This window comes from Diaporthe amygdali (assembly GCF_026229845.1).
Source record: "Diaporthe amygdali strain CAA958 chromosome Unknown NODE_1_length_4327563_cov_65_473760, whole genome shotgun sequence".
NCBI lineage: Eukaryota > Fungi > Ascomycota > Sordariomycetes > Diaporthales > Diaporthaceae > Diaporthe > Diaporthe amygdali.
Genome location: NW_026517021.1, coordinates 2,550,301 through 2,561,799, shown reverse-complemented (window position 1 = coordinate 2,561,799; position 11,499 = coordinate 2,550,301). Strand labels below are relative to the sequence as shown.

Genomic DNA, 11,499 nt, shown 5'->3' with positions numbered 1-11,499 from the left:
AGGTGTTTGTTTGCTCTGCTCGTACCTCTCAACTTTTGACTTTTGGCTACATTTGATGTCAGTAGCCGTGTGCTGTTGTTTCGCAGTGAATCCCCTCGCAGTACCCTACGACTTTCTCTGTGACACGAAGGCTGCCGGCAGTTAAGCTGCAGGATCCCATCCAACAAACCTCAGTACCAGTCGTCTGGAAAGCCGTTGTGGGTCATAGAACCAACACAATTCTAAGACATACTGTGACTTGGTCTTGTGTTCTGCTGTCGGGCTTTTGCAAGAGAAAACCAAGTCGTCTCAAGACCGTGCAGAATCGAGATTCAGGCATGCGTATTCTTTTCCCGTTGCCTGCGATTCTTACAAGAGTTCCCATCTTGTGAGAATGCAGAAGTCTCAGTTCTCATCATCACGACCGGCTCATAAGATACGTCTCCAGGCACTTCTACATCTCTGTCCAGGTGCTACCGGCTGTGCGTTTTTACAAGGCTTTGTGCTGCTAGGAATTACAGGGGAACCATCTCAGTCTCTGGATTCTCACTCATCCAGCAGTACCAGAAACGCGCGAGGGCAACGTTGCTCATGATAAGTGAGCAAGTTCACCCATCTCCACGCCTGTACTCTCTGTCCGCTTAAGTCCACCCTAGGTCGTACCAACGGCTTACCCCTGGCACTCGGTCGAGCAAGCCAGCGATCAAGGCTAATGCACCCCGCAAATCTCACAGATGATCTGCCGTCGGATAGGGCTGACATTAGCACTCCCGCATCCATGTGTTCGTGGCGGATCTTCGCTGCGATGCAACAGTGGCAGCCCGAGCCTATCTAACACCTGAGGATTCCTTTCACCAGATCTGGGGTGCCTCTATGAGGCCGATCGCCTTGTCCAGAAATTCTCTGAGGCAGGCTCATATGGACAGGAAGCCTCGACGGCTGCCTTTAGTGATGTCGCGAACAGATTGTCGTTGGATTGAAGAAAACAGCGTGTGTAGGTATTGTTCATGCACTGCATATCTTCTAAGTGTACGCAGGTGGGAGCGGCCGTCTACTGAGCTTGTAGGCCTATATCGTACGCATATCGGATATCTGTGTTCATGGATGTGACCCACACATGGAGAGAGTAGAGATATAATTACTTGTACGCCATTGGCAGGCTGTTTCTCGACGAGCGAACACTTGGGTTGTTAGAACTGAAAAGTTAGTCTTCTGGCGGGGGCTTGCACTTGGACAGCAACTGAATTTCCATCGTAGGAGGCAACACCAAGAATGATCGCACAAAAAGATAGCCCGGCCTGAGGCGAACAAATCTGTACTTGGTAATACTTGATTCTCGTCTATTAACAGGAAACATACTCTCGGGGGACTTCGAGAGCGCCACATCTTCAACGCCGTTGCCATCCGGTGGGTGATTTGCCCACTGCCCACTCCATAACCAAACGGTAGCCACTAAATCGTTGTTCAAACCCAAAACAGAGAGGAAAAGTAAATGATTGTGTGGTCCGATCACAGCCTGACCTTCGCGCCAATCCCTCGACCTTCGTACCAAACGGTTTCCCTCCAGTTTGCTATCCTCAGACCGACAACGGCCTTGGCGTCCAGCTTCAAGCCACCGCCAAGGGCATTTCTGATCTTGTCATACGTGTCGCCATTGCCAATGCTCCAGTCTACCGGTAGCCGCGGAGTCTGCGACAGACCAGGAGGCGCGGCGATGGGTAGATCGTAGACAATCTTGCCCACTGGCTCGGTATGATTGTAGAATGCGGTGGCATTGATATGCTCAATGTACACAGTGTTGTACTGCAATGGGCTAGCAAGCGTGAAGGTCGCCGAGGACGAGACGACGTGGAACGTTGCGCCACGGATGAAGTGGCCTCCCCTATCGTCGCCGCCGCCTCCACCGTTTCCATCGTCATCGCCGGGTAAGTGGATGCGTGGGGTTGGTACCGTGAGATTGAGGTGTGATAGGGCTTCGCCAAGGATGGGTTGCGACGGTATGCTGTTGCGGTGCGCTCGTACGGTGAGCGATGTGTTCCGCCCGGATAGGTATTGTGACAACAAGTCTCTCGCGATGACTTTTGCTTTGTCGCCGCCTAGCGACGGATCCCACTTCGCCGTGACGATGAGGTTCGTGTTGTTACCCCTTGTAATGTCAAGATCCTCCGCAGTGACTTCGCCGATGACGGATCCGTTGCAGAGAATGTGAGCATTAACATAAGGGATGTGCGCAGTGTAGGGTGACGGATTCGTTATGTTGACAAGGGCTCGCAACTCTATCGCACCCGGTGAGGTGTTCATGATCATAATATTGCCAACCCTTGGATTAATGCTGTGTAGCGGATCTTCTTTTGATCCATCCGGACTCTTCATAATAGCTGTATAATCGTTAGACTTGCTCTGATAACCAGAATCAAGGCAGGAAAGTTCAGCCCTGACAGACCGGGTGGTTCCAAGGATACTAACACTACCAAGAAGAAGACGGACGTTTTACTGGAATCTTGCCCTCAGCGGGGACATCCTTCAGAACCAGCTGACCAAGGACTGTCTGCACCTTGACGTCGACCAGAGCCTGAACATCCAAAAGAACGGATTTGCCCTGGAATAGCAGGGTCTGGATCACATCGGTGAGCACATCTCCGTCGGTCACATTCAGAGGCGCATTATCAATGCGAGACGTAATCTTAAGCTCAGGTTCATCGGTTTCGTCGTGAATCTTCGTGGAGTTTGCGTCTCGCCACTGGCTCACGTCGAGAACACCCAGCTTCTTCTTCTTGTAGAAAACATCGGCGGATGCGCGGACTTTGGTGACGTTGATACCAAAATTCATGTCCTTTGGAAGCCCAGCAATGACATTGATAGTGCCTGACACTGTGGGGTTGGACGCCGCGTCGTCGGGATCAGCCAAGGGATCAGGCAGGCTGAAGTGGGCGTCGGTCAAGGAGAAATTTCGAATTAGGTTGTCAAACGTGCGCCCAGGAAAAGGTACTGGCACAGTGACCTGAGACAAAATTTCATCCACCCACTGAGGGGTACCAAGCGATGGCCTCTGCTTCCCCCTCACGAAGACGGTTGCCGCTTTGCCGCCTAGATATTCCTTTAAGAATCGGTCCAGAGGCGACTGTTCAGAGTTAGGACATAGCCGTGTCAATGCGTCTGGAAGTTGCCTAATTGTCCCGTGAACACTAGCAACGACGAGCTCGTGAGGTCGTATGCCTACGGGGTCCGTCAGGGCGTCAGCGACGAGGATGTATGGGTCGTTGATTCCGCAATTTGGCACGAGAACCTCGAAGCCAAGCGGTGGGATATCCACCTCGATGGGGTACTTGTTCAACGCTTCAATAGAGACATCGGCAGCCACTGTGTGATTGTCAATGTCTCGGAACAACACCTTAGTAATATTGTACTCTGGAATGCTGGGCACGTCGCTCCCTGTACAAGTAATCAGCCAATCGTTCACAGGCAATAAAAGGACTCGCAGGTGTAACAGCAAAGTGATTTGATAATTTAGAAGAGTGTTTTTTCTCCAAAGTACAGGGACGCGAAGGATTGGTAGAGAGATTGACCTTCAATAGTCAGGGCTTCAGACACGGCGTGCGTGCCAAGTGGAATGATGCCCGTCTTGAGCTTTATGTCGGCCTTCCCTTGGACTCGTAGCCTTCCCAGCCTGCCTTCCAGCCACTCATTCGCGATAGTGCGTATGCCGTCAGCCTCTCCAGGCATAAGCTCGGCGACAAAATCGATAGCCGTGTTGTCGCCATTAATCTTCAGGTTGAGAGGCGGTATGCCAGCGCTACCGATGCGGATATTGTCGTACTCTGGAAGGAAGACATGGACTTGAGTGGCGTCAGTGTCCAGTCCTCGGACGAACCACGTTGCGACACGTCCCACTCTCCTAACGTGCTCATTTTCGACCCTTGACCCGTCGAGCTTGAAGTTGGCCTGAATGCGCGCGCGCACACCATTTGCAGTGATCGACTCCAACGAAAGGTTTGTAGGTTCAAGCACAGTAGCTTCCTTGGCGTATTCCTCGACGGCCTTTGGGACAAAGAAGGCGCCAAACATGATGGCGATCGTGAGCACGCCCAACACGATCATCGCAATGATCGAGGGCCATCTCCGTCGTGATGCCTTCGCCGCAGACCCGTTGCTGCGGTAGGATCTGACAGACGCACTGTCGTTGCCGCGTTCCTGCTCTTGTTCGGCTCCATCGTAGTGGGCGGTGTCGGTAGAGTTCGGGAGCAGCGGCGTCGACTCGTTCCCGGTCTCTGGGTCTTGTCTCGAGGAGGATTCATCCGCTGAGAGCAGCGGGGATGATTCCGAATCTGACATCGTGCTGTTCTGACAGCAGAATGACCGCTGTACTCGGGATTCAAGATGAATACGGTGTTCGGGGTTCTAAGATGGTGGAGGTGGAAGTTGAGGCAGGGCCGACCTTAGTCGGGTCCCCGGATCGAGGCTGTCAGATGAGACCTCTTAGATGCACCAAAGGAAGGCAGTAATGAATGAATATAGGCGACAACCTTTGCAATGATGATGAAGTCGAAGCAAATGCAAGTGTTCAGGAACCAGCGGTAATGGTGTTGCGGGTAGACTAATACAGATGAGGGCTGTCAGGCGGGCATTTGGCCATAGTCCAGGCTGGCGGGACGGAGAGAGCGTGACGGTGACGCAAGGGCCCAGACGGGGCTGGTTCCAATTCGCCAGCTGACCGGGCTCTAGATCCTCATCAGTCAGGGGACCTGGAGACATCATCCCAACCATCTCCACCTGCCGACGGAGGTACCGCCAGTGCAAACTTAGTCAGGGCCTGACCTACCTACCGCTGAAGAGTCACCGAAAATCCCAGCCCTCTTACACGATCAAGTACAGTTGAAGCTGTTAGTGACTAGGGGCTTCTGGTGCGCGATGGAGCACCAACATATCGTCACCTGCAATGATTGAGTATAGCAGGGAATAGGAATGGACCAGGGGTTATATACAAATTTTAGGTACCTGAGCGGGAAAGAAAATGCTTTGCAGCACTATTGCTGCGTGTGACTCTACCACGCATGTCAGCGTCGCATACTGTGTATCCCTCCCCACCAGGCGGGAGACGGTTGATTTAGCTCCAGCACCATCCAATGTTGATATACTGCGTATCGTCTGCCCCTCCACCAATCCGCGGTGTGGAATTGATCGTGACCAGCTGTTAGTCACATAACTTCGATTAAGCTTCCGAGTCCCAGTTCCATCGTGAGCACCAAGGACCTGCCAAAGGTCACTCGCTCACAGCAACCTCATTTCTTTCATGTAGGCGTCTGGATCGAACCAACTTTCCCATCTCATCTGGTTCACAATCCGGCCAGAAGCTGAAAATTCCCCAGATTCTCGGAGCAAGAGCTCGACAACGCCTTGTCAACATGTTCCGCACGGCCAGGATCGCAGCGGCCCGTCTGCCGCTCAGCAGAGCATATTCCAGCTCTGCGCAACCTCGTCACTTGATGTCCATCAATGATTTGACTCCAGTCGAGTTCGCCCAGCTCATTCGCAGCGCAAAAGATAGCAAGACAGAAGTCGCAAAGACCGACAAGCTCAATGTGCTCGGTAGTGCTCTAACGGGCAAGACAGTTGCTATGATGTTCAGCAAGAGGAGCACCCGAACTCGTGTCTCAACTGAAGGTGCAATCGCTTTAATGGGTGGCCATCCCATGTTTCTGGGGAAGGATGATATCCAGCTTGGTGTAGGCTCATTACTTCGCATCACTGCGTGAATTGTATTTGGGACAGTATGTATGCTGACTGACTCCATGTGTAGGTCAATGAGTCACTCTATGATACCTCCGTGGTGATCTCCTCTATGGTCCAAGCCATGGTTGCTCGTGTCGGGCCACATTCAGACATCACCGGCCTGGCCAAGGACTCAAGTGTCCCTGTCATCAATGCGTTGTCCGATGACTTCCACCCGCTTCAAACCATCGCTGACTTCCTCACCATCCATGAGGCATTCCCGTCCTCCTCAACGAGCCCAGCAAGCCTAGGTCTTGAGGGTCTGAAGGTCGCCTGGATCGGTGACTCAAACAACGTCCTGTTCGATCTTGCGTCCGGCTGTATCAAGCTGGGCGTCGACATTTCCGTAGCCTCGCCCGCTGGTTACGGCATCCCTGAGCCCATGAAGAAGCACATTCTCTCTGCTGCCAATGGTGTCTCTAGCCCGGGAAAACTGTCGGAGACTACGGTTCCTGAGGAAGCGGCCAAGAATGCGGACATCTTGGTCACCGACACCTGGGTTTCCATGGGACAGGAACAGGAGGCGCAGAAGCGGCTGAAGGCTTTCGCTGGATACCAGATCACCAATGACCTGGCCAAGAGGGGAGGTGCGAAGGAGAGCTGGAAGTTCATGCATTGTCTGCCGCGACACCCTGAGGAGGTTCACGACGAGGTGTTCTACAGTGACCGATCGTTGGTATTCCCTGAGGCTCAAAATCGACTGTGGGCCGCTGTTTGTGAGTGAACACTTTATTCAGCAATTTTCAATTCATCTCGAACGAAAGCTGACTCTCAATAGCTGCACTCGAGGCATTCGTGGTCAACAAGGGCCGCATTTTGTGATGGAAAATCTCAACTAATCGCAGCTATGGCGTTGCTGCATTTTTTTCGATCTCGGGGAACCTCGGCCTGGTATTGGCGTCTAAAAGTGAAGCAAAAGTACTCGCACCAAATTTACGCTCACGATAGCATCTCAGTTGAAAAGACAAGCAATTTCTTGCAAGACTCAATTTTATTTTGGTGATTATGGTAAATTTTACAGTAGTATCTATCCAGGTGGCAGCTGGCTAGCGTCAACAACGTCATCAGCCTCCTTGATACTGTTGTCGTCCTTGGGTCCGTAGAGAGGTGAACGCGGCATGGCCATCAATCCAGTCCGGGCAGACTCGAGAATGCCGAATGGGCCGATCAACTTCAGGAAGGAGTCGATTCGATTTGGCTTGGCGGAACTGGAAAAAGTCAGTAAGCAACATCTGAGGTGCTCATGGGGGGCGTCTCACATTTCGACAATACAACTGCTATTGCTGATATCCAGCACCTTGCCTCCGAACTGATGCGCAAAGTATGTGATGCTCTTCAGATGCTCATGCTTCAAACGCAAAGCCTCGCTGGGTGCTAGCCGACTAGGATGGAAGTCCTCCGATGTTTCGCCCAGCGAAGGTGCGTGGTCAGAGACAGAAGAGGAGCCTTCGTCCTCAGCCTCGGCGGTGATCTCGCGGTGGTGAGCCCACAGCTCTTGGAAGTACTCAGGGCCGAGGATGTTGATCTTGGCGAGGAGCAGCTCCCTCTGCACAAGCGCGGCGCTGGTGTAGTCGAGCACGGCCCAGACGGGAACCAGATCCTCCAGCTGGCGTCTCGCCTGCTCGACGACGCCGTCTTGGCCCGTCAGCACAATGGTCATGCGAGACAGGTCGGCGACCTCAGTGCTGCAGACAACCAGGGAGTCAATGTTGAAGCCGCGGGCTGCCAGGATACCGGACACGCGGGAGAGGACACCGGGTTCGTTCTGCACGAGACAGTTCAGGATGTGGCGCTTCGGAGGGGCCATGGATGGCGACGGGGTCTCGTAGAGAATATTGGACACGGCGGCCTGGGCCGACCATGCCGGAGGCGCTTCATTGGTGGGCAGAGGAGCTTGTCGACGGCGCAATGCCTTGTAGGCGATGGCTGAGGTCGATGAGCTGGAAGAGCTTTGGCGGGCAGCCATGGTGGGAAGAGAGGTGGCTGCCGCAGGCCTGAGCCTAGAGGCTGCTGCCCGACATTGCGACAACAGAATGCTTCGGGGCGCCATGCTTTCGATCAACTCAGAGACAGTCTCCGAGAAGAATCGATGTCAGGCTCTCCGAGAGAATGGAGTGGTGAGATCAATTGGCTTGTCTGACCGCCAATCGAGTGTGCCTTTTGATGTTGAGATCTGAGTCAACTTTTGTTGTGGCCGGCCTGCGATGAGCAACTGAATTAGCTCGGCACACAGGACGACATCGGAGGGACCCTGGCGAGCTGCAAAGCTTCCCCAGATCGACTAGACTAACAATTTTCACGCTTTGGCGCTACCCACACTTCGGCCACCTCCCCTGTCAAGTTTCGCGGGACCGAGAAGCACAGCTGTCAATCAAGCACCGGTGGCATCCACCTGGCTACATGGTGTGGTGCTGCACCGATCAGCAGCCCTGAAGCTCAAAGCAGCAGTCTCACGATTCCACAACCACCCGACCATGCTTCACAGTCCACGACTCACGCCTTCTTCCTCGTAGCCCCATGGCACTGATCGTTATCGGGAAATCTCCAATACCATGTTCTCTGCCATAGCGACTGCTCCGGCCAAGCAGTCGGTAGGCGAAACGATCTCCGTCCTCAGCGGTCGTCTGAGCTCGGCCACTCTCCTCGAGGACCGTCGCGCCGCCATACAAGGGCTGCGCAGCTTCGCGAAGGACTACCCAGCTTCTGTATCCTCTGGAGCTCTGCGCAGCCTGATAGGCTGTCTCAGCAATGATGGACAAGACGTGGACACGGTCAAGGTGGTTCTCGAGACCCTACTGATGCTCTTCAACCCCAACGAGGGCAGCCCCGAAGCTTCAGAAGAAATCGCCCTGTGGTTGGCCGACGAGTTTACACAGAGACAAGAGAACATCACGCTACTGCTTGATTTTCTAGAGACCACCGACTTCTACTCCCGACTGTACTCCCTCCAGCTGCTCATAGCTATCCTCTCTGCGCGAACAGAACGCACCGAAGAATGTGTCTTCACAGCGCCCCTCGGCATTTCCAGGCTCGTGGCCATACTCGACGACCGAAGAGAAGCCGTCCGGAATGAAGCCGTCACCCTGCTCATCTATCTGACCCCCTCAAACGTTGACATACAAAAGCTAGTCGCTTTCGAAGATGCCTTCAAGAGAATATTTACAATCATCTCCTCAGACGGCTCCCTCACGGAAGGCGGCCAGATCGTGGAGGATTGCTTGATATTGCTGGCGAATTTGCTGAGGTTGAATGCTTCCAACCAAACTCAATTTCGCGAAACAGGATGCGTACCTGAACTGGCACAACTGCTCCAGAGCGCATACAAGCCCCCGGAGGACGGTGAGGAGGTGGCACCTTGGGCACAGTCTCAGCGTAACCGAAATGTATATGCGTTGCTAGCAGTCATTCGCCTATTCCTCGTTCGTGGCGCTGTTGGCACGATGCAAAATCAGAGCGCTTTCTGGCAATATCATCTTCTATACCACGCCCTACAACTTGCCTTCAGCCACTCCGCTGAGAACCCTATCAAGGCCGAGGTACGTGCTACCCTGTCCTGTATGTATCCTCACGTAGACCTAAGTATTGTTGCGGTAGGCACTCGTGACTTGCGCCGATATTATCAGGGCCAACCCAACACTCCAGGAGAATTTCGCACAGCTCCAAGTCCCCTCGCCGCTTGAGATCCCAGTGGACGGAAATGGTGCTCAGGCCAACGGTGTCCCCAAAATCTATGTTATTGACGGTCTTTTGGACCTCACTCTGTGCGTTCACAGTCTACAGGCCTTCGACATACGGATGGCGGCGTGTGAAACCTTGAAGGCTTACTTCTTCAACCACCCCGGGATTCGCGAGCATTTTCTTCGGCGAGCCATCGAAGGGCATAAGTCAGGAACTATCGAGGACGCAAACATTTTGACGACCCTGCTTCGGTCGCCAACCGAAGAATCGACAGTTGACCCTTACAGACACTGGTTCGCAGCATGCATCATGCTGCATCTCGTTTTCGAAAATGCGACAACCAAGGAACTTGCGAGACAAGTTACAGAAGGGAACGAGGCAGAAGGGGAGGAGGTAGTGACCAGCATTCAAATCATCACTTCACACCTGATCGGAAGTCTCTCACGAAACGACGATGAGCGCATCACTATCGGATATCTGATGCTCCTGCTCTGTTGGCTGTTCGAGGACTTAGATGGAGTGAACGAGTTGCTAGAGGAAGGTAGCAACGTCCAGCGCCTCATCCAAACCGTCGTGAAGAACAGCTCTAGTGAAACACTGGTTCAGGGTCTCTGCGCCATGATGCTCGGTGTGGCATATGAATTTTCTACCAAGGACTCCCCGATACCACGAGGAACTCTGCAACCGCTGTTGATGTCCAACATGGGCCGTGACAGGTATATCGATAAAATGAGCAAATTGCGAGCTCACCCACATGTGCGGGACTTCGAGATGATCCCGCAAAAGCTTGATCCTTCGACCGGCAAACTTCCTGAGGTCTACTTCGACGAGACATTTGTCGATTTCTTCAAGGACAACTACAGCCGCATCCTGCGTGCCATCGATAGAGACCCCGGGATGGAGATCTCAGTAATCACCAACGGTGTCCAGAAAGGAATATCGCGAGAGCTCGTCGACTCGCTGCGGTCTCAGCTGGATGAGAAGGAGAAGGCCCTGCAAGGATGCCAGGCGAGCCTCGCCCATCTTGAGCAACAGCTTGGCCAGGAGCGCGCAGATACGAGACGCCTCAAGGAAACCTCCTCAGTCGAGCTCACGCGAATAAAGTCCGTCAACGAGAGTCTTCAGAGAAACCATGAGGCAGAAATCCGGCAGCTGCACGAGCAATACAGTGCGAGAGAGGCCGAGCTTCAGAGACACGTTGAGACGGCGCGGAAAGAAGCTGCGTCCGAGATCGAAAGACTTCAGAAGAGGGCCGATACAGCGCAGAAGGAGGCTGCGGCCGAGGTAGAGAGCCTTCAGAAGAAGGCCGAGGTCGATCTCAAAGCAAAGATTGAAGCGTACGAGAAGCAGCTCCGACTCAAGGAGGAAGAATATCAAAACCAGCTGGCGTTGAAGGAGGAGGAGTATCAAAAGCAGTTGGCATTGAAGGATGAGCAGCGCACCCGCGAGGTCGAGGAAGTTCGCAAGCAGACGCAAGAAGGCCACAGGCGTAGACAGTCCGAGGCAGATCGGTCGTCAAGGCGGGCAGAGGCAGAAAAGGCAGATCTGAAGGCCACAATTAGCAGGCTCGAGGTGGACCTTATGAAGGTGCGGTTCTTTCCATTTGACAGTGGCCCTTGAGTTTGACGCTAACATGCGATAGGCAAACAAGAGCAAGACACAGGATGCATCAGCAGCCAAGGAGGCCGCAGAACGTGCTGCAAAGAAGGCTGCTGAACTGGAGAAGAAGGTCAAGGACCTGGAATCAAAGACCAAAGAGGTATGCCGCGCTCTTATGCCATTGACGAAGATGGTGCTTATACTGATCATGTTCTTAGGCCGAGGCACTTGTCCAGCAGAAAGAGACGGAGAAGGAGTCTACACAAGGCGAGCTGGATGACATGCTGATGCTCTTTGCCGATGCCGAGGAGAAGGTCAACAAGTACAAGGAGAAACTCAAGGCCTTGGGCGAGACCATCTCAGATGATGAGGACGAGGACGAGGATGAGGACGAAGATGAAGATGAAGATGAAGACAGCGAAAAGGAAGACAAGCCAGGCGAGAAGGGTGAGAACGACGTGGACTAGGGGTCCC

The 11,499-nt window shown here is 53.4% G+C and overlaps 3 protein-coding genes across 3 annotated transcripts; 2 read left to right on the top strand and 1 right to left on the bottom strand.

Moving 5' to 3' along the window:
• Positions 1 to 5,381: 5,381 nt before the first annotated feature.
• On the top strand, positions 5,382 to 6,570 carry J7T55_006357 (ornithine carbamoyltransferase; the record flags this gene model as incomplete). The annotated part of the gene is made up of 3 exons (XM_053143414.1): positions 5,382 to 5,702; positions 5,777 to 6,464; positions 6,527 to 6,570. 3 exons carry the CDS (start codon positions 5,382 to 5,384, stop codon positions 6,568 to 6,570), a joined length of 1,053 nt encoding a protein of 350 aa, XP_053001123.1.
• A 205-nt stretch (positions 6,571 to 6,775) lies between these two features.
• On the bottom strand, positions 6,776 to 7,714 carry J7T55_006356 (acetolactate synthase; the record flags this gene model as incomplete). The annotated part of the gene is made up of 2 exons (XM_053143403.1): positions 6,776 to 6,956; positions 7,008 to 7,714. The coding sequence occupies 2 exons, from the start codon at positions 7,712 to 7,714 to the stop codon at positions 6,776 to 6,778; spliced, it is 888 nt and encodes a 295-aa protein (XP_053001122.1).
• A 586-nt stretch (positions 7,715 to 8,300) lies between these two features.
• J7T55_006355 (intracellular protein transport protein) lies at positions 8,301 to 11,492 on the top strand (the record flags this gene model as incomplete). The annotated part of the gene is made up of 4 exons (XM_053143392.1): positions 8,301 to 9,284; positions 9,343 to 11,013; positions 11,069 to 11,185; positions 11,244 to 11,492. The coding sequence occupies 4 exons, from the start codon at positions 8,301 to 8,303 to the stop codon at positions 11,490 to 11,492; spliced, it is 3,021 nt and encodes a 1,006-aa protein (XP_053001121.1).
• Between the last annotated feature and the right edge of the window lie 7 nt (positions 11,493 to 11,499).